The sequence below is a fragment of the Pocillopora verrucosa genome, chromosome 2 (genome assembly GCF_036669915.1).
Source record: "Pocillopora verrucosa isolate sample1 chromosome 2, ASM3666991v2, whole genome shotgun sequence".
Lineage (NCBI taxonomy): Eukaryota > Metazoa > Cnidaria > Anthozoa > Scleractinia > Pocilloporidae > Pocillopora > Pocillopora verrucosa.
Genome location: NC_089313.1, coordinates 18231102 through 18253868, shown reverse-complemented (window position 1 = coordinate 18253868; position 22767 = coordinate 18231102). Strand labels below are relative to the sequence as shown.

The window sequence follows — 22767 nt, the reverse complement described above, 5'->3', positions numbered from 1 at the left end:
TTAGGAAATAAAAACGGAAAAGCAATTAAAAGTTTCTGCTTACCAATGCAAGGTTGGTGTGGAAACTATCTTATGAAAAGAAATTAAAGTTACGAGTATAAACTCAGCTGCAAACTACCATGAAAACCAATTTTTCCAGAAAGACCATTAACGCTTATATTTACCTAAAAAACCATGTAACAAATAACAAAAGTACCGACATGCAGGTGCATAATGAAAGCGAGTAACAAGCAAAATCTATTCTAAAAGCTACTGTGGTTTTTATACATTTTTGATTTATTAAAATGAAAGGACTTGAAATGGTTAAATGTGAAAGTTTACGAATAAATATGTTCCGAATAACACACACGGGAAAATGAGTAAATTTTGTTCCTCCGTGTGTTCATCAGCAGGTTAGAAGAATACCCTGGCGTATCCTTCTTGTTCAAAATTTTGAATGTGGTCAACAGTATATCCTGGCCACGTTTGATGCTGACACTTATTTGCATAGTTCTTTTTAAAATAAGGGATGGTTAGTTCCATATAAAGCTTATTTCTTCCTTTTGAGATGTAATCTTCCTGAATTGAGATAAATTCACTGAGATCATCATTTGTTAATGAAATGTCTTCATATGTAACCACATGAGAGTGAAATGAATGCTTTAATCTGCTTCTCAGGTCTTTTTTTGTGACACACTAACAAGTATGTTGTATAGGATATTACACACTTGAAGTTTTTTAACTTTGCTCTGAATCACTAACCAAGTTATGGAATATTGATGTTTTGCTCGATATACACTGGTATAGGCAACTCCTCCAACTTTTAAAAGTACTCCATATAGCATTACGATTGTCAAAATGAAACGCACCTCTAAATACGTTTTTTTTCCAACCTAAAAAGTTAGATAATAAACAATTACGAGTTATAGAGAAAAAAAACCGGTCAGTTCTCGTCACTTTCATCTAAGGTGTGGGTGAAAGACCAGCAGCTACACAAGCGGCCATACAAGTACCCTGGGTAGCATTACATGCCACAATAGCAGCTGGGACTGCTGCGCCTCCTGTGGAAACACCTGCCGTACCACCAGCAGCAGCCACACAGGCTACCCAGACTGTGTTACATCCAGTCTGGCAAATTCCATAGGCCAGTAGTCCCGACTGGGCAATCTGGATAAACATGGCCAACACGACAATGTACTTCACAACAGACGCCATTTTGCTGTTCTTGTGCTGAAAGTTAATTATCAATCACAGTGAGATGTTAAGAACATCATTTCAGCTGAACACCTTTTCCTGGTTGTTCGAATGGATAAAATCGCTATCCGATAAATAATGTAGTGCGTTTTCCTAAAGTTAATTTACCCACCGTTTGCCACTATGGAATCGAATGAACAGCAAGAATGAATCATGTGATTTATGTGCTTTATGGACCTCTTTTTCTCTTGCGTAGGATCAAAGCGAGCAGATTGACCCATCTAATTTCGGTGCCGAAGTCTCAGATTTGTTCACATTTCTAATGATGCTCTGATCTGCTCCCATAGCCCTAGGTCTCTGTCAAAGGTAGCGAGAGTGGCCCAAGTGATTCGTACGGGGACCTTGTGTGAGAGGATAACTAAACCTGAATTTATACAATCATGAATTATGATTTCGAAATAGAATTCGACTGTTTCACTTTTCATGCTGCTTCTTCACGGTTTGAGGAATGGCTATTCGATCTCTTTGGATTTTTTAAGCATTGCAGTGTTGAGACTGAAACATGCAAACACTGCATTAACGAGTGGAAAGACATACCGCGTAGCTTAAATGGAAACAACTTCCTATACATTCTCTTATATTAAATCGAAACGATGTTTTCACAACTTGCAAAGGCATCTCAGTAAAAAATTGTCAGCGGATAGACAGGATAAATGACGGCAACTGAATCTACCCCACACTTGAATAACTAGCCGATGTAGATGAAGAGTTTAACAAGTTAAAATTACTTTCCTTAACAAATCCTTCATTTAAAGTGCCTTGACAAACGAACTTCGTGGAGGTGTTTGTACGATTTTGATCGAAGCTTAGACCTTTGAGCCGCAACTTAAACTTCTCGACGAAGACATTTCCCACCTGAACTCGGATTTGTTTTTTAAGGTTCCTCGCATCCTCGAACAGGCTTCGCCAAAGAAATATCAACAAATAGGCAAAAGAAAAGAGCGTATCCTTAATCTAAAGTGAACCTACGATAAGATTTCAAACCGTTATAGAAAACAACGGTAAAACTTCACACATGAAGGTTTGGGCGGCCCACTTCGCTTAGGGAAACCACTGACAAGCCCGTGAATTGACCGCTTTGCAAGTTGTGTGATCAATGTGACCATCGTTTCTCGGTTCCAGACCTTGTCGCTTCGCCCCCCAACTGGAACGCACCCCAAACAAGTTAAGGTGATTCTTGAGTATTGCCCAATGCATCCTGTTCTGCCTATATTTTTTATTGCATAATGTTGGTATTCAGATTATTCCCTTTTAATTGGAGAAATGAAAAAACAATCTTAGAAGGGAAAAAAAAGTAAAGCTAAAAGCTTGCCCAAAGCTAGTTACTCGATGACGCAAATTAAGACCCTGAAAGCAATGACTCGAGGAACGTTTTAAGTCAATGTCGTTTGAAATTACGTGATTTTTCCACAAATAATATTTCAAATTGTTCCATACGCTCGAGAATTTCTGCCAATTAAGATTTTTTCCAAATATTTTTTCAAAAACCCTTGCTTCCATGTACCTCAAAATGAACCTTAAACCGATGAAATGACGCGCGTGATTAGTGCTAGCACAGGCATGAAGTTTAGCCCATCATATCTCTTAAACAAGCCCGGTGACCTATCTTTTTATTGCATTTTTCGAAAAAGAAAATCTGTGAAATTTGTACTTCCGATCGCTGTCCACACGGGTGGTCGAGCCAAAAATTATGGCGACTCAACAAGTGAGAATTGAAGAACAGCCAATCTATGGGCGAAAACGATAAATCTTTGCGCCCTCATGGGCGAATAAACCTTTTTTCGGTTGAAATTTGAGGGGACCACAATTAACCAAGACGTGTTCGAACAACTTTCGACCTAATCCTTAAGTACTGCTTCTGTTTTCGTGGAGCTCATAAGGAGCTCTGGCCCCGAAAAAAATTCGCAGCATGCATTCTACGGAGGCGCTATATTTCTGTCATCAGTGTAGAGAATTACATCAACGTTTGTGGTCGGTAGGTGTCTGTGCGGTTACTTAAACCTGTTGATTATAAGTTTAAGGTTCACCTAATTATTAATACTGCATCTATGCTCGAATTTCAATTACGAAAACACAAGTCTGGCATTAAAATCACTTGGCGCGATCTTATCATGGAGGCTGAAGTCTTCGATCGATCTGCTGAGCTTTCTAAGTTACGGGATCCAATCTCGACCCCAAAAAGTCATGGTATGTGCTAACGAAAAGTTAATGTGAAATCAGGCCGAAAGCTTTTGCAAAGAACGAATTGTTTCGTCGATTCCGCGATGACTACAATACGTTCTGTCCCGCCAGCAGGTCTCAAGCGCGCCAACAAAGGCTGTTCGTTCAACGCCAGGTAACCAAATAACATGCATGTTATATCTTCAATTGGTCTCTGTGCCGGATTAATTAGACAGGGAGAAATCCAGCAGATGGATTCGCAAGGTCTCAAAATATAATCTTGTTGTTGATGCGGTAAATCAAATCGCCCTCGACCGTACACTTTAGGCGGGAAATTCCTCCAGTCGAAATATCATGGGAAATTGCAATGATGTCAGTCAAGAATAGCCGAGCTTGACAAAGACATTCGGGAACTAGTAAAGGATAATAATTATATAAGTTAATGGTGGATGCCTCGACTTTCAGTCAAAAGAAAGAGTCCAGAAAGGTTCACCTAATTATTAATACTGCATCTATGCTCGAATTTCAATTACGAAAACACAAATCTGACATTAAATCACTTGGCGCGATCTTAACATGGAGGCTGAAGTCTTCGATCGATCTGCTGAGCTTTCTAAGTTACGGGATCCAATCTCGACCCCAAAAAGTCATGGTATGTGCTAACGAAAAGTTAATGTGAAATCAGGCCGAAAGCTTTTGCAAAGAACGAATTGTTTCGTCGATTCCGCGATGACTACAATACGTTCTGTCCCGCCAGCAGGTCTCAAGCGCGCCAACAAAGGCTGTTCGTTCAACGCCAGGTAACCAAATAACATGCATGTTATATCTTCAATTGGTCTCTGTGCCGGATTAATTAGACAGGGAGAAATCCAGCAGATGGATTCGCAAGGTCTCAAAATATAATCTTGTTGTTGATGCGGTAAATCAAATCGCCCTCGACCGTACACTTTAGGCGGGAAATTCCTCCAGTCGAAATATCATGGGAAATTGCAATGATGTCAGTCAAGAATAGCCGAGCTTGACAAAGGCATTCGGGAACTAGTAAAGGATAATAATTATATAAGTTAATGGTGGATGCCTCAACTTTCAGTCAAAAGAAAGAGTCCAGACAAAGAGCAGTCTCCTGTTCGAACAACTTTCGGCCTAATCCTTAGGTACTGCTTCTGTTTTCGTGAAGCTCAGGCGTCAGCAATTACTCGAAACTTCTATTAACACCAGGAAACCAATCCAAACGGTATCGAATTTAAAGCTTTAGATGCTGCAAAATACATCGCTATGACTTTATACCTTTTATCGTGACCACAACACCTGGGCTGGATGACGAACAAACAAGCTAATTACATCTTTCTCGTCAACGCCCGACAGAGAAGAAATGCTCATGGTAGGAGATCTTTACTTACCTCCAAAGATAAGAAGAACAAATGACAACACAGGTCTTCTTCCTTTTGGTTTTCTTCAGAAAATTTCCCTGCACACAGCTTCTGCGTAGTCAAAATTTAAGTGGCGCGTCTAAGAACTCAGACGGATATTTGTTTTCTAGGAAAGAATACAAATATTTAAATTAGTGCACCTGGGATTGAGGCATGAATAATTATCATGGTTGAGTAAACAGTATATTATAATAGACTTCACAATTTTATTTCTGTTGATTGATTCCTAATTTTAAATCATAAATTTGTTATCATCAGATTTAAATGTCTTCAAAAGGCGTAAGGCATGTTTACATCACAATACCTAATTTCACCTCAATGTGTCGCTTTCAAGGTACAGACAAGCAAATTTTAAAGGGAAGGTTTTCCCAAAACACTCAAATCAAAAGAATACCCATATGAAAACAACAAGAAAGTGGCAAAAATTGGTGAAAATCTAAATGGAAATGAAGTTTGGGGGTAAATTTTCATCAACTGGGGTCATCATGCATATGAGCAATTGCTAGGTGGTTCTACTCTTAGCTGCTGATCACAGGCATGTGGATAACATCATTGGCTTCAACAATATTAGTATCATTATCATCATCATTATCACTCTTATCACCACTGTATTACTATCATTATCATCATCGTTATCATAATATTGCTACAGTACAACTAACAATTTGGTCTTCTAAGATTGCTTTGCACAAATTACCAATCAAGACATCAGCCTAATGTTTCTAAAGTCTGTGATAATTTAATTTTCATATAGGCTAATGATAAACAATGCAGATGTACAGCTTGAAATTCAGAGTCCAAGAAATGGGAATACAGCACAATTGAGAATAGGTGTTCTCTACCCCTGCAACCAGAGTAAAATTCTCCACTTGACCCCAGATTGCGCTCACACCAATGGTGCTTGAATGAATTGTAAGCCCATTGACCCATGAGTGTCAAATAATTGTCTCTGAAAATTATATTAATAAAAGAACTGGGAAAATGAGCCATATTCTTTGTAATGTCCCCAGAGCCTATGTTAATGGTTTTTACAAAGCAGAAGTTTTACAGTTGAGAACTTTACTTCCTGTCACCTCAGAGATAGGTGGTTTCACAAAGTGAAACTTGAAAATAAAAGTGCTCATGCCTAAATTACAATAAATGGCATCACTCACTTTAAGGCCAAGATTTTACAATTAAGTGCAAATTTGACTTTCACAAGCAAGATTTCTGGACAGTCCCATACTCTATTATGCCTGCAGTTCTTGGAAAAAGAAAAAAATGGCGAAACTATAGATTAGCTTATTAGGGAGTACGGCTTTGTTTTAGGATAGTATGGGGTTATACAGAAATCACTCCTATTTACACAATAATCCTTAGTCACCGACTGTGATCAAGTGAACACTATTTTCCAATCACATTCCTTTAACCACATAGATGGCTCATAATTGGAATATTACAACGTTATTAAAAATATTGTTCAGTCAATATTGCAGCAGGTCAAAGGATATCACATAAAAACCCTTATTTTTAGCCACCATCATCACTGTTAAAGACGTTCAGAGGGGATTTTATCTCCCGTAGTCTCGCGAATCAACAACTTAAAAAAGACCTCATCATAAAATCTGATGTGATAAAAAGAAAGTTCAGTTCGTATCCGATTCGGCGTATATGTCGTTTGTTCCAAACTATTGACGTTGTCAAGTAAAGAGTGAATTTTGATCTTTGCTATAAAGTTTTGGTCGCAATGTTGACCTAAAAAAGACATTTAACCCTAAAAGAAACTTAATTTTTCTTCTCACTCTTCCAAACCTTTCTGGACTTTGGTTTTCCGCGAGGGATACTTTTACGCTTTACCCCTTCCTCTATTGTTTTGGATACCGCCATGTTATTCCATGTGCCTACTGACGCCCGCACACGAGTCAGCGGTTACGTCACTTCCTTATTCAACATGGCTGCCAAAACGTTCCAATATTTAGACGGATTGTTCTCCAGCCTTCATAGGTGTTATTCTGCTCCAAATTATCATTTGCTTTCGTGAATAGAAAGATAGTCCTCCCTGGACATGTTCTTGTGTCTCCTATTCGTTTTGTAAATAGATTTTAGGACTTAACAGAGGAAGAAGTCATGGACTTGTTCGCTAGCACACAAAAAATTGCTCGTGTTATTGAGAAAGAGTATGGGGTGACCTCACTCTCGATAGCAATCCAAGATGGACCCGAAACAGGACAAACAGTGGAATATGTCCATGTCCATGTCCACCTGTTACCAAGGAAGAAAGGAGATTTTGAAAGCAATGACGATGTTTAAAGAGCGTTCGATGTTCATGACAAACAACAAAGTGAGTCCAATGAGGTGGAAAATGCATTTTTTAGGAGTGAGGAAGATATGTCCAAAGAAGCTGCTATTTTAGCTTGTTTTTTCTAGACTTGTTTGATCAAGTGTTGATTTAAAAGATGAAAAACGACTATATAATAATTGTAGTAAATAACACTTTTAAGAGAGAAATGCAATAGTTTGACCCACGATGTGGTCACTTTGGATGAGGACAGCGACGTTTCGACTGGATACTGCGAGTTTTCTTAAAGTGATGAGTGGGCAAAAGGTTCCAGGAAGCAGAGGATAACAAAAATGAAAACATCGCTATCCACAGAAAGGAAACATCGGGATTCATATCCGAATGTAAGTGACCACATCGTGAGAAAAACGATTACATTTCTCTTTCGAAAGAAACGACTACCTTAACGAAAAGTGTAGTAGGGAAGATACTGTGCTAGCTTTTTGGTATCCGTCAGTCAGGCTATCTAAACGTGTTTTTTTCTAAGCTACAGCTTGTACTCTACAATCCAAGCTCAGAGTTTAAGACGAAAAGAAACTCAGAAACTGATGTTTAACATATGTTAATAAATATTTCAGTCTAAAGCCTTGATTCAGCCTTGATTATCAGCACAGGTGAAAACTGGAATCGTTTTGTAAACCACCTAGATTGTCATTTTGCTTAGGGTTAGGTTTGTGATTGGGCTAGACCAGTCCTATTACTCATATGCGCTCCTCGATTCGTCAATTCCCACAATCAGCCTCAGCCAGTTCAAATGTTATAGAGGAGCAGCTCTAAAGTAGAAGCATTGTTTCCAACTCATCTCACTCAATTAATTTATTTCAGGTTAAAAACTTAACAAACAATAAACTTTAAATCTAGAGCTGAACTGAACTCAACTAAAACTGAGTAAACAAATGTTCCAAATCTAGTCACAAGAGCAAATAATTCTTCTCAATTGAACACTTATCACACAGTACAAGTTAATTATTAGTTGTGATAGTAAATTCTTTATGCATTCTGGTAGTAAACGGTTTCATTCTGGTATTGCTACAAGTATTGCACACTCAAGGACAACAACCCAAAATTGTAAGTTCATCACTCTCTACAAAATTTGATTCTCCCATCTCTTACATGTGATTTAAGGACCATAGGCCTCAGGAAGACTGGAATTATGGACAGATGCTAATGCCGTTTTCTAGATTTCATGCTACAAGCGGTAAAAAGCGACTCAAAGTATTCTTAAATCCTAGTGGAATGCCATACTATAATGGTCATATTATGTTATCTAACACTGTTACAGCGACAATGTTAGATAACATAATATGACCATTTATCGAGATACTTAAAGCAAATCTTCAGAGCTTTTCAAAGGTATCAGAGTCCACAGTCCCGGACTAAATTTTCAGGTGTTCAGTGAACGCAATTCATTTTGCAACTGACCAACAAGTTTAAGCTCCGGGAATCGCGGTCTGTACTGGTGCTACGTCACAGGCCTGGTTAAATCTCCCACACTTCCAGCCGCTTCTCTCTTTGGGCTTTAAGCAGATGAAGCAAAATTCTTTGCCACATCGACAGGTCATGTGCTTACAGTCCTTCACATGCTCAATCAGCATACCGCATGAGATGCATGCACGGAGGTAGGGGCATCCTTCAACTCCAACAATTTCCTTCTTGGAGCAGTTACGTAGAATCTTCAGACGTTTGTCTTCTCCAGCACAAACCGCATTTCCTGGAAAATAAATGGTATAGAAATGTCTGGTTTAAACAATACAAACATAGCGAAGTTATATGATTTTGAAAAGAAAAATAACAAACAAACAAAATTAGAGAGAATAATAGAAAGGAAGAGGAAAAACGTCGTGCAGCGGAGTGGTAATATACCGAAACAAACCCAAGTGGGCTATGCGTCATTAACGCGTCGAAAACTGAACTGATCACAATAAAGGTGGTGAGCCTCATGGTTAAGGACAGTTTTCGCACCAGCTGGCTGATTTGTTGAGGATTACTTGTTCACATTTACTAAACCTAGGATGTGACTCCACATCCAAGACAACTTAAACACAATATTTCATGAACTATGAGTGAAAGAATAATGTCCTGACTTTCCCAATCCCTTTTATTCCAGGGAGGCATACATGCTAGTGAACTAAGATTTGAATTGTTTCTCTTTATTCCTTCCAACAAAAGAGAGTTTCACAGCCTAAACTATGCCTACCACACTTTGTTGTGCTGGATCTATTGATCCACTCATGCAAACAATGCCAGCAGAACTGGAAATCTTTATGAAGTTTCTTTTTACAAAAAGAGCAGGCCAATCGCACATCTTTTTTGTTGATTCGTTCCACTAAAGATTTGCAGCTAGGACATTCTTGAATACCCATGGCCCTGATCAGATGGTTCTTGGAGATCTTGGTCTCAAACTCCTTTTTCTCTGAATCTGTCAAAACAGCCAAGCGTCGAACAACTACATAGTCCCATTCTGTGCCACAGTACACCGGCGGAGTATCCTGGCTGATGTAAGGACAAAGAAATCGCGATCGACCTGCATCAAGGATGCTGCGACAGTACATGGTCAGAGATTCTGGAGCTTTGAAAACAATAAAAGTCCACAGTAAGTGTCATCATGCACCTCGTTAATAATCTAACTCTGGTTAGTTAAAAAACTCGTCATCTGAAAGTAAACTCGAGTTTGGAAAAGCATTTAACATGGTGAACTTTGCAAATGCTTTTTGATCGGAATCATCTTTATCGTCTCGAACCTATGATGTATCGACAAAAAAAAGGCTATGCACGAAATTTCCCTTTTCACTTCACCTGACTGTCGTAAGTGTCCTATCGACTTCCCGAAATTGCTGATGATGTTCGTTCGACTTCCGAACATGATTTAGCAATGGTATGAGTATAGCAATGCTACCCAATGGGCTCATGTTTGCATCCATTTCATATGCCATAACCAGCCTTTTCCAACTCGAAGAATCTTTCGAATGAGAGTCTTTTTTTCATCAAGTTAAACATATTTCTGTGTAGTAAATGATTTTCCGACTCTACGGTCACTTTCGGGGTGTTTTCATCCAAAACCCAAAGGTAATTTAAAGAAATATTCTTGTTATCTTCCTCTAAAAGTTATATCAACTGATATATTTCAGCTCATTCAATCAAAAGCCGACACAATGAAAATCGCAATCGCAGGATTTGATCACAAACAAGCTCAACTCTCCAACTCCCATGACTGACCAAGACAGAGTTTGTAATAATAATTCTAGTGCTAAGAACAGCGATAAATATAAATTAGGAGATTATCAGTTGATCCAATTCCAAATTCTCCAAACTAGCATCATAAAAATTGTATGGCAAACAGTAAAGAAAAATACTAACGAGATCTTGGGGGATGAAACGGTTAATGGTCAAATAACTTACAGATAGCGTGCCCGCAAGGCATCTTGGCTCTTTTGTTTTCCGGATCGTCATCCCACGTGATCATATCTGGGGCATCGCTAAGTTCCACATCATCATCTAGCACTTTCTGAGACCCACCATGCAAACGTAAAACAAGAAACAACGTGGAACGCTTTTCTATTCCGTACGTTGACAGGTAAGTCTGCTCATTCCTTTCATCTTTGATCCTGATTTCCTTTCCACCGAATATCAAGCGTTGTTGATCAACTGGTATACTACTCCGTTCTTTCAACAATTCATATAATTTTGCAATCGTGGCATCCTAAAACACAATAAGATGCCTTGTGACTGTGTCAATTTAGCTACCTCACTTACTCAAAATGCGATATCATTTTAACTTAAGTAAAAACAGCAAAGGAAATGATAATAACAATAACGTTATCAATAAAAATCATGACAACAACAATAATAATAATGATAATAATAATAATAATAATAATACTGAAAATTGTAGTGGTAATACTCATAATAATAATAATAATAATAAAATAATGATTTTTAAATTTCAAAACAACAAAAAAAGATAAAAAGGGAAGAAGATAAAATGCTGCATAAGAATAAGAAAAAAAAACCTATTTACAAAAAAAAAATAGAACGGACTCGTATTGTCTTTTGATAATAAAATAAAATAAAAATTTGTATAAAACTACACCATTTATGGGAACACATTATCTGAAGAGGAAATGCCGACTTCATAACCTCTTATCGCTCATACGTGACAGAAAGAGAGCGTTACAAACGTGACGACTGCCATTCTGCCTCGAAGGAAGAGCACTCTGGGAACGAGGATGACGTCCCCGCCGTTCGAGCAAGATTTCACTCGCCAGAGGGCATATGATGAATAGTTAGAATGAAGTTCGCTGATATTTCTAAATTTGTTTGTTTCGACTGACTACAAAAAAGATATTAAGCTAAAAGATGTACCTCTTCAATGTTAATGGTGGTTGTCTCTCCTTGTAAACCGTTCACAAACACTTGAATGATTTTCGGCCCCATTCTTATGTGGATGCGGTTGAAGGGGAAAATAATTTCCGCAGAAGTACACAAAATTTCCTGCGGCAACTTAAGCTTGGAAAATGCAGGGTTGAATTGAGCCACAGGCAATCTTTGATCGTACCTTTTTTGGCTCACTAACAACGGATTAATACCGAGTCCGTCCACTCCACCAAGTCACCGCAGAGTTCTGCGTCGACCCGATATGAAACTGAAACTAGTGACATCATTTCGAGGGAAAGTCCCTGAATAATTATTCAAACGGTGACTGAAGGTTTTCTCGGAAAAAAAAAATTCGAAATTCCGAAAACAAAACGCTGCTTCGGCTCGTGTTCACGACAAATTCATCTAAATTCTTTCAATGTTACCTTTGGATTGGACACTCCACTCCACCAACTCACCTCAGAGTTCTACGTCGACCCGATATGAAACTGAAACTAGTGACATCATTTTGAGGGAAAGTCCCTGAATAATTATTCAAATGGTGACTGAAGGTTTTCTCGGAAAAAAAAGTTCGAAATTCCGAAAACAAAACGCTGCTTCGGCTCGTGTTCACGACTAATTCATCTAAATTCTTTCAATGTTACCTTTGGGAAAGTCACACAACGACTTGTCAGGTCTTAAAGAAAAAAAACCACAAATTTTCCGTGGAAACACCGAAACTCAGCTACTTGAACAAAGAAAGGGTTTCTGTCGCTCCTATTATGGTAATGACCTCTTTGCTAATCCGTAACAACGCAAGAATTTTGTTTGTCTCGATCTGATCAGGGGGAGGAAACACCGCATGGAAAGCTGAATTTGACGTTGCTATTAAGGGCAAATATTTTACGAATTGTTGCGATCAAGCTGAAACAGCTTTTAGTGTATTGAATGTGGAGTACTCTTTCCTGACGAAATACGCAAAAAATCATACTATGTTAAGAAGGAATATGCCTGCGAGAGTACTGAACCCCCCCCCCCCCCCGCGTGACTGTGAGCAAAGGGAATTTCCCTGAAAACAAAACAGACTTTGTCCTTTCAAACAATAAGAAGGAAATTTCCCTAGCAGCTCCATCGAACCATTAATATTCTACGGCGTTTTGTAGCGATAAGGCAGGACTTTCGAACACTTACAATGAGCTTAAGAAGAGATTTCGTTTCAAGGTAAGAAGTTCACTACATCTAGTATTTAGTCATTTAGTTAAAGAGATTGATTTGAAAATTTCAGATAAAATGAAATAACGCAAGGTGCTTCCATTGCTCCAATATGAAAATGTACGATTTACATATGCGAAGCAAACTAGATCTTTGCGTCTGTAACGCTTAATTAAGGCACCACAGAATAACTAGAGTGCACTGAGTACTCTTGGCGAGTCACTCTTTTACAATCGTCCTCAAATATGATTATTTACAGTAAGAGTCGCGTGACTTTCCAAAACATTTCGCTGAGTCGAGAGAAGGAAGAAAGCTTTCTGGTGGGGGGAGGGAAGGGTAGGTGTAAGTATCGTAAGAGGTTCTGTTTCTTCATGAAAGGTTTAGACTTCTCTTGCCCAGCGGCATTTACCAACCCGAAAAGCCTTAGCATGTGCGGTCTCCGCGAGGCAGAAAGAAAGCCATTCACTAGTAGAATGTTGATAACTGTCTCCTTATTCGTTTGAGTCAATGAACATTCCTATAAGTTTCTCTTGGCATTCTTTCATTTTCTAAGTCTTAAAGTCGAATTGAATACGCAGGCGATTAAATATTTATTTAATTCGTCTTAATAGTTAGCTCTCGTAGAAGAAACTCAGCTGTTAAACATTTTAATACATCGTAATAAATTAATAAAAACTACTTTGGGGAGCTAAAATTATCATCTGTAAAATAGGGTGCAGAAGGAGCTAAAGCAACTGCAGTCCACGAAGCCTCATGGAATCGAAGTGACACTTCCATCTGACAGTCTCCAGCTATGGGAGGCTGTTGTTCCGGGACCTAAAGACTCCTATTATGATGGTAACTGACCACCTAACTACAACTGACTTATCCTCGATTTAAAAATTTCCGTTTCATTTCTTATTACGAATTGATTTCAAGTTGAGATTTAAATTTAACTCAAAGTAATTATCCGGAAAGAAATGCTGTAGAGCATTACTTTTGCTTTCGTTTGCTTTACTGAGCTCTGTGAATGGTCGAAAGAAAGCCACCTTCTCTACCAATCAGAGGCAAAACTGATCGAAATCGAAACTTAGTAGCTCATGCATCTCAGGAATTTTTCTTGATCTCTATTTCTCATTGATTACTTGTGACATCTTATTTTGTCCTGACTTGCTGTTTTGATCATATTAACGTCACTCTATCGATAATTATCAGATATCGCCTACCAAACTCCTCCAGAAGCTCATAGACTAAGCTTATCTGCATCTGACGAGCTGGGATAGAGCACTTGTCGATCTGGTGTCCTAAAACCAGTCGAAACCCGAGGGATAACGACGGTCAATCTGGGCCAAAGAACCTAGCCAAAAAGAACTCTGGCAGTGCAAAGTAAGGGCTGTAACTGGTCATAACGGGAGCAACCAAGGCGAGATTACTTTTAGTTTTCCATCTGATTGGCTGGGAGGCTGGCGCGAGGTTTCTAATTTGGACACTACTGGCGGAATTTAGATTTGGACACTGGAGGCTGATTTTGGATTTAATTAGACCAATCACAGATCGAAGTGAAGCAAAATCAACTCAATCTCATATTATTTTCAAAATATTATATCAGTCAGGTTAGACCCTTGTTCATTTGGTAAGCATGTTAGATTTTTTCATGCTTCTCTTAAACCTTCTTAATATTAACAACATGTTTTTTGTCTTTAATTTTCAGGAGGACTGTTTAAAGTTCAAGTTTATTTACCGTATCCTCACTAGCTTATTTCTTAAATGCAACGTGTTGAGCAAAAAGAAAAAAACTGAATTAAGCGGACCTTGTATCTGACAAACACCATGCAGCCAAAAACTTGAGATTTTTCTCTCGCATTTAACATAAAATTTATTGAGAGGATAGGTGAACGAGATCATAAGTTCTCTTGGCAAAAGCGTTCAAAAAACGCCCCCAAAACCCGACGTCTCTTCAAGATAGGTAAAGTAGGGAAACCGACCATTTTCATTCTATTAACATATGACAAAGCCAGATGAGTCTATGTGGCTTTTTGAACTGCAAAAAAAACGCAATTCGCGAAATGCAGCAACTTTTCCTCCAACCATTCTGTGAAATCTCTCTTTTTCGATCTTCTATGAGTATTCACAAGTCCATTTACCTATAAGACGGTCCTGACAGTTGTTTAGGGTAGAAAACCACACCCTAATAACTTAAAGCAATCATGAGATGTTAGTGTTTAATTTATCAACCACAATTTAGAAGACGTTTTTTCGTAGTAGTGTTTCAACGAATTCGCAACCGTGAATGTGGTTGAGTCAAATTCAATGGCTTAAGCCAAGACAAGGGGTCCCGATTAAGACATTTCACCAACTTAGTATCCTTGACTGATGATTTGACCATTGCCCAGTGAAAATTATCCTCTTGGACCTCCGTCGGTAAGTAATTCTGAACATTCTTAAACGCTTTCTTTATCAGTATAAATGGTGTTAAATGAAGAAAAATTGTCTGGAATAGATAAATATTTTGTTGATATCTAAATTCAATTGTCGAAAATATGCCCTAACGGTTTATACAAAATTCGCTGAATTCAACTTGCTCCTTTCGTAGTTTTCATGTTTTTGTATAGGGAAAGTGTCAAGAATTCGAGGATATCAAATTTGACGTAATCATCGGAAAGCGGTTCTTTGTTGTTCTAAATACGTGACAGCCATTTTGTTTTCTAACCTCAGGTTCGTTTTCTGTCTCCGATATATCACGTGAATGTTAGCCCGTCGAGTGGTCACGTGTGCCTGGGATTTCTCACCGAAGAGAGCTGGTTACCAACCCGATGTGTTCAAGATGTTTTGAGTGGAGTATTCGCTCTTCTCATTCGTCCTGAGTTGGCGAACGCCGCTGATCACACACTGCTTGAGATGTACAATAAGAACAAAGTGGTATACGAACAAAAGGCCAGGAAGAGTGCTTTGAACACCAAATGAATAAAAAAAATGAAGTTTGTTACATTTGAAAATGTGACCAGTCCACTGCATTTGATATGTTTCCAAACGAATGTTTATTAGGTTGTTCGAGCTGTGTTAAAACTATTCTTATAAGAGTTTGTAGGCCAAATGAAAATCACCATCAGCCAAGGAAACGTCCCCATATCCACTTGTGCGTAAAATAAAATGATATTAAAAAAGCTTTGTTAGAAGTAAATTCTCTAACACTCGTTGTTGGTTTGGTTGATTCTTCTTTAATTTCTTTTCTTCTCAAGTTCTTACAACGGTGACTAACTCCAATATAACAGGGAAAACTAAATCTCTGCTTATAAAGTTGACACTGCGGATGACATTTCTAAGCCGTCAATCTTCTTGTGTCGTCATCGTACCGTCTCAACTAGCGAATCACGCTTGACTACGTATTTTAGTTCCCACACACTGAGTATGCACCTTAGGGTTGTTTACGCAGTTACAAAATCCATTTCTACCTTAATTTTCATATCTTTACGGTTGAGATCGGCCAGAACAGAAACGAGATCGACAATATAAAAATTACAAATAACCTTGGTTCAGAGTATTATTTATACCTGAAAGTGCATCTTAAGAGAAAATCACCTTTAAAGATTGTTACATAACAACATCTTGGTCACAAGAGTTAAAGAAGAAAGGCGCTCACAAGTGCCGCCCCCAAATTGCTTTTGGTTGCGAAACATGAGGGGTATCACCTGTTTACACTTAAATTACCTCTGGGAACACGAAGGCGTCGAACGCGACCTATTACCAGGAAGATTTACTTTTCCTAGACTAACAAATTAACTTATTTAAGAACATGGCTTATCACGAGTTCCATGTCAACCTCACGATCACAACGAAGAAAACGTGATTAAACTCACTAGTAGAACGTGGCCAAACACACAAGAAGAACGTGATCAAACTCAACCTTTAAGATAAGACCACCAAGAAGGAGTACGAAGTAATCAACCTGCCCTTTTTGTAATTTACATTAAATGACTTAAAATAATACAATATTTCCATTCCTTTTCTTTCCAACACCAATACAGGAAACCCTTACGATATTGTAGATTAACTATAATTGTAATTTTATCATTTAAGAGAGAATTTTTCTGGAGACCGCGTGAAATCAAAAAAATGTGGCACATGCCTAGAAAAAGCCCTACCTTCATACTTCGCTCAAAGATACCTTAGGGTAAGTCTATAAACGTGGTATAATTTTTTTGTTCAGAGCTGTTTTTATTTTCTAGAAAATCACCAAACACTGTATCGAGACCCAACTGCCATAACAGTGGCCGAAATGAAGCCGACGAGTAGGGCAACAAAAACGTTATTCTTCAAAAGCGCAAAAGAAAGCAAGTCTTTCCGAATATTATCTATTTGTATACGAGGTATTAAAAAATGATTTCAATCTAATAACGGGATTATTGACATAACTATGAATTATTGGCGAATATTTGAAAATCGCCAAAATTTGATTGATTAAAAATTTCATTTTGGAGCAGTTTTTCAATAAAAATTTTTCCAACTCGGTATAACTCGGAATCACTTGAGATGAGCATTTCTGAAAATTGGAAACGATGTTCTTTTCAAGGATATAAAAATTAATTTGGGGCTCTTAATTACTGCGAAGAAATAGCCCGATCTATTTCGTGCAAATCGCAACGCCGCCGTGTAAATAACCGCAGATAATCCAATTATTCTTTTATTATCGAAGCCATAATTTCTGCAAATCATACCGCTTTGAGCTGTGCTTTATCAGAAACTCAATATGTTACCCTTACCTTCTGAAACCAGTGATTAAGGAGTGATGTTTTCATTATTTTTGTTTCAAATCGCCATGTTCACTTGAAAAGTGTTTACAACGTCCGGCTTGACCATTTACAATACTCGAAACTGTTCATAAATCATCGCAGACCATCGCAACTCTTGACTTATTTCTGCTTCCATACAACTCCAGTATATACAAAAGTCTTTTTTGCACGATAAACCAAGATGCTTTGATTGCTTACAGTTTCAGTTAAGAAACGTTTGGCTCCCCAAATGGCACAACGATGTTCACCAACGAGGTCGTGTGTCATCACTCATGTTTGTCACGCAATCACGCTAAACGTGCACAGGACACCCAGACAGGCATTCGTCTGCAGACATCGCTGTACCGAGTGCAGGGCCAACTAATATTTATTTCTTAGTCAGTGTTATGTTTTAAACAAAAACCTGCGCGAATTCACTTAAAAAACGCTGTAGATCTCTTTTGAGTGTTTTGAATCAGTGCCATTCTGAAAAACTACTCTTTGACGTTTTCGTAAATTTAGTCACCCCCTGGTACTGACTATACATGCGTATCATACAGAGGCCTGGTTAAATATCACAGAACTGTAAAATGGTCTATTGACAGAGACAAAAACAGTTTTTTAATCCTACCCTCCCTTTCGCTTTTCAAATCACCTGCCCGTCCCCTCGCACCAACAACGCAACAACGTCCCCTAAATCTATCACTCTTCCCTAAGAGCGGTTTTGCGGTGTAGTGAGTGGCCCTGAGCCCCTGACCAATAAATATCTCGGTCCCAGGCCGCATGGTGAGATAAGGAAAGAGGTGTATTTGTTTTTGGCGACAAGAAGTTAACAAAAAAAAGAAAACACACTGATAAAAAATAATTTGATTAAACTAGCTCACGCTACAAAATGAAATGGCTGGTTAAATGTGTGCTTCAGTGGTAGTACTAATTTAAATGTGCCAATTTTGTTTTTACTAGTAACTTCTTGTCCTGTTTGTCATAGCGTCCTATTGTAAATTAACAACATTACAAAGACTTACCAGACCCAACAGGGAGGAATATTCCCGTGCGTCGAAGGATTGCCTTCGAAAGCGCTTTGTTTATACCACGGTCACCCTTTCGTGATTTCCCTTCCTTGACATGCCTCGATAATTCGGATGGAACACGGCACCGTTGCGAGCCTCTTCGCCATCCAATGCCCAAAGAGGAGCGATGGGCTGGGCAGATAGTCATGTCCGAAATATTGGAAGGCAACGTGAATATCGATGCCCGTGCTAAAATGAGATCGACTTCCGATTCAACATCATTCACGCCCACAGCCTGTTTGTGTGCTGAGATGTCTTTCTCACATAAGCGCAGAGGGACCATAAGAGAAGCTTTTCCTGCAACTCGACTTCGCTTATCTTGGGAGCAGCATCCCCCAACTAATCTTTGAAAGGAGCAATTGATTTCCATTTGGTACGCTCACCTCTTAAAAAAATCGGCGGCCAAACGAAAACACCATTTTAGTTTGCTTTGGAAAATTTATGGCGCGACGCTCATTATATGGTTAGAAACTGTGCCTAATCTAATTTATTTTTTTAGCGCTGAGTATTTTAGAAAGCTACTCCCAATTTAATTTTTCCACTCCCGCACCTGTCTACCCTGCAAGCCGTCACAATTTACAAAATAGGATAACACATTTTTTTACGTCGATAAAAATTATTGCAGTGAAATTTCCTCTATGCTGTAGTAACATATACCTAATTCATTTAGCAGTGCAGGGTGACGCATGAGTGGTATCGCGCTTAAAAAATGCAAACAACGGTAATTTTAAATTCTGGATTTAAAACTTTTTCCCGGAAATAAAAAATAGGGGATAAGAAGGAAAGAAAATAAGTATATTGGTAACCGAGCCTCCTTTCGAGTGACATGTTATTGCGTGACACCATCGCAAAAAACGAACGTCAATGATTCATTTCATCTGTCAGGATGCTCTGGCTCGTTCTTTAAAAAACAAACTTCCATTCTTGTTTTGAAAGGAAGACTTGTAAAAGGTGAGTGTTCCAAGCTGAAATATGGTTATAAGTGTCCAGCAATACGACGTTTCCGGCAGGAACCTACGTGAGATGTTTTCACTGTGATTTGGTATACACCGCCTGTAGTGCTGTACTATCGAAGCTGTTGTCAAGTCTCTTTATAACAAGATTGAGGCAAGGAACCAATCTTAGAAAGGTGTTTTTCGCCAGGTGAGCTTAAGAAATCCAGTTTACAATCTAGTATAGGTCAAAGCAATAAGATTTTGTTGGAATTATGGCTTCGATAATAAAAAGCCTAATTGGATTATCTGCGGTTGTTTACATGGCGGCATTGCGATTTGCACGAAATAGACCGGGCTACTTCTTCGCAGTAATTAAGAGCCCCAGATTAATTTTTATATCCATGGAAAGAACATTCTTTCCACTTTGTAAAAATGCTCATCTCAAGTGATTCCGAGTTATACCGAGTTGGAAAAATTTTTATTGAAAAACTGCTCCAAAATGTAATTTTTAATCAATCAAATTTTGGCTATTTTCAAATATTCGCCAATAATTCATAGTTATGTCAACAAGCCCGTTATTAGATTCAAATCATTTTTTAATACCTCGTATATAAATAAGTAAAATTCAGAAAGACTTGCTTTCTTTTGCGCTTTTGAGGAATAAAGGTTTTGTTGCCCTACACGTCGACTTCATTTCGGCCATTTTATGGCGGTTGGGGCTCGATACAGTGTTTGGTGATTTTCTAGAAAATAAAAACAGCTCTGAACAAAAAAATTATACCACGTTTATAGACTTACCCAAAGGTATCTCTGAGCGAAATATGAGGATAGTGATTTTTCCGATCATGTGCCACCTCCCACGCGGTGATAAAAAAAATGCGCTCTTAACAGCTTCCAGTTGTTTAATTAGCAAGTTACACTGAAACATCAAAGCGACATACAATACTTGTCTAACTTTGGTTTACATCATCATCATCAATTTCGTACATGTGTTACTTTAAATTGCTCTGATTCAGGAAACTCTACTTAAAATAATCCCCTCTTAACATTAATAGTATTTTCTACAGCCTTATGTTAGAACAATGTTCCAGAAGACATAATAAGCTATGCTAATACCAAACGCAAAATAATCTTTTTTAGGAAAATAAAAAAAATCTCAATCCCTCTCCGATAACTAAAGTGTAGGTGCAGCACCAGCAGCGATACACGCAACCATACAGGTACCCTGGGCAGCATTACATGCCAGAATAGCAGCTGGGACTGCTGCGCCTCCTGTGGAAACACCTGCCACACCACCAGCAGCAGATACACAGGCTACCCAGAGTGTGTTACATCCAGTCTGGCAGATTCCATACGCCAGTGGACCCGACTGGGCAATCTGGATAAACATGGCCAACATGACGATATACTTTACAACAGACGCCATTTTACTGAAAGTTAATGACCAAGCAAAATGAGATGTCTGGCACATCATTTCAGCTGTACACCTTGCTCTGGTTGTTCGAATGCATAAATTTCTATCCGATAAATAGGGTGGTACGTTTTCCTAATCCTAATTTATCCAGTCATTAGCGCTGGTCCAGCCTTAAATGAACATGACCTTGAGTCACCGTTTGCCGCTGAGGAATCGAATGAACAGCAAGTATGAATCACGCGATTATACCGAATATAGAAGGGAAATTAATAGACTATTTATGTCAACCATGATTATTCTTGAGTGTTAATTTTGCAATGCAGAAACTCAAATGATACTTAGACCTGACGAATTTATTCGATTACGAGTTACGATTACGAAATATAATTCAACTGTTAAAGCTTTCATGTTGCTTGTTTACAGTTTGAGAAAGAACTATTCGATCACTCTGGTTTTAAAAGTATTGCAGTGTAGAACCTAAAAAACGAAAACAGGATAAACGAATGGAAATAGATCATCGACGAACACAACAATTTCAGGTCAATAAACTTAATTCCTGAATTAAGTTCGGCACGGCGGAAGCACGACGTCCGAACTGGGCCTGAATTTGTTTCATTTTTGTCCCCAAATAAATAAATAAAATATAATTGAAGCCTCGGCACCTAATCAGTGTACCACAGAACTTTAAATTGCCTGATAAGAGTCTAAACATCTCTTTAAGTTCTAATAAGTAAAATCCAAAAATTTCTAATGAAACGAATACATACTGAAACATAAAGCTCAAACAGGTTGTTCTCGACACACCACCAGCTATGCAAATGTTTTTAAAATGAATATTGCTCAAAATAATCATATTTACATTTAACTCCAAAGTTGGATAAATGCACAGTTTCAAAATGAAGGGTTTAAATGTTTCCCGAAGACAAGTTTTGGGAAAATTTTCAGCCTAATTCTTGATCTACTGTACTGCTGCTGTCTTCGAGGAGCTACCGTCGGCAATCATTCAAAGCTTCTTTCTAACCCCAGGATATGTACAGAGTAGACGGAAAAGCCAAACAGTATCTTATTTAAACCTTTAAATGTTACTTCGTCCATCGCTAGGACTGTTTTTTCTTTCATCGTGACCAAAACACCTAGGCTGGATGACGAACAAACAAGCTAATTGCATCTCATCTTTGGCAGAATTCTTGTCTTGTCAACGCCCGACAGAGAAGAAATGCTCTTCACTTACCTCCAAAGAAAGAAGAACAAAATAACAACACAGGTCTTTCTCCTTCTGGTTTTTTTTCCGAAAGATTCCCTACAGACAGCAACTGCGTTAAAAGTTAACTTGAACAACAATTCTAGGAAATCCGTCGGATAGTCGTTTTCCGAGAAAGGATGCGACTTTATGATTGGTCCTGATTTGAAACTCGATCTCACACCAATCTGGGATCGAGGCTCGAAGACTAAACTAACTGCTGACCGCCATGACCTTTGCCAAACAGCCGTTTCAATGAAATGAAGCTAAAGTTCTGCCTTTAAAACTTTCTGTCTCATGATCTTTTTAAACAGAAGCTTTTTTTTTAAGCTCAACATATATATACACATGACACTTAACTTTGTCGGAATCCGGCCGTAAAAAGCCGCCTTTTTTTATTTTGCACGTTAATTACCCGTGAAATTATCTGCATTAATGAGGGTCTCAATGGGGTGATGGCTTTTACGGCTATCGGTTAAAATTTTGGCCAATTTTCGGCTAACGGTTAACACCTTTCCATTGTTTCCACCAGAGATATTTTTTACGGTTAACTTTTTTTACGACTAACGGTTAAAATTTGTCAATTTTTACGTCTAACGGCTAAATATTTTGGCCGTTTTACGGCTAACGGTTAACCCCATTGGGATCCTCATTA

General features: G+C 38.4%; 2 protein-coding genes, 1 long non-coding RNA gene and 1 pseudogene across 3 annotated transcripts; 2 read left to right on the top strand and 2 right to left on the bottom strand.

The window, feature by feature from the left end:
* Positions 1-622: 622 nt before the first annotated feature.
* On the bottom strand, positions 623-6531 carry LOC131790531 (uncharacterized). Its single transcript, XR_009340695.2, has 3 exons — positions 5978-6531; positions 4794-4929; positions 623-1209 (listed from the first exon to the last, which is right to left on the bottom strand). It is a non-coding gene; the product is annotated as an uncharacterized lncRNA (long non-coding RNA).
* Positions 6532-6629: 98 nt separating this feature from the next.
* Positions 6630-7724, top strand: LOC131790529 (bis(5'-adenosyl)-triphosphatase pseudogene; annotated as a pseudogene).
* A 203-nt stretch (positions 7725-7927) lies between these two features.
* Positions 7928-12237, bottom strand: LOC131790530 (uncharacterized). The gene is made up of 4 exons (XM_059107739.2): positions 11503-12237; positions 10540-10840; positions 9338-9709; positions 7928-8851 (listed from the first exon to the last, which is right to left on the bottom strand). Exons 1-4 carry the CDS (start codon positions 11572-11574, stop codon positions 8571-8573), a joined length of 1026 nt encoding a protein of 341 aa, XP_058963722.2. The 5' UTR covers positions 11575-12237; the 3' UTR covers positions 7928-8570.
* Positions 12238-12566: 329 nt separating this feature from the next.
* Positions 12567-15680, top strand: LOC131790668 (uncharacterized). Its single transcript, XM_059107902.2, has 5 exons — positions 12567-12714; positions 13418-13542; positions 14396-14426; positions 15078-15105; positions 15400-15680. The coding sequence occupies exons 1-5, from the start codon at positions 12686-12688 to the stop codon at positions 15646-15648; spliced, it is 462 nt and encodes a 153-aa protein (XP_058963885.2). The 5' UTR covers positions 12567-12685; the 3' UTR covers positions 15649-15680.
* The last annotated feature ends 7087 nt before the right edge of the window (positions 15681-22767 follow it).

Excerpts from the sequence above, each read along its gene's own strand:
- LOC131790668 (XM_059107902.2), top strand. The coding sequence starts at position 12,686 with ATGAGCTTAAGAAGAGATTTCGTTTCAAG. Across the intron at positions 12,715-13,417 it reads AGAAGAGATTTCGTTTCAAG|GGTGCAGAAGGAGCTAAAGC; the intron begins GTAAGAAGTTCA and ends TCTGTAAAATAG. Across the intron at positions 14,427-15,077 it reads AAAGTTCAAGTTTATTTACC|TGAAAATTATCCTCTTGGAC; the intron begins GTATCCTCACTA and ends ACCATTGCCCAG.
- LOC131790530 (XM_059107739.2), bottom strand. The coding sequence starts at position 11,574 with ATGGGGCCGAAAATCATTCAAGTGTTTGTGAACGGTTTACAAGGAGAG. Across the intron at positions 9,710-10,539 it reads GCCTTGCGGGCACGCTATCT|CTCCAGAATCTCTGACCATG; the intron begins GTAAGTTATTTG and ends TTGTTTTCAAAG. Across the intron at positions 8,852-9,337 it reads ATCCAGCACAACAAAGTGTG|GAAATGCGGTTTGTGCTGGA; the intron begins GTAGGCATAGTT and ends TTTATTTTCCAG.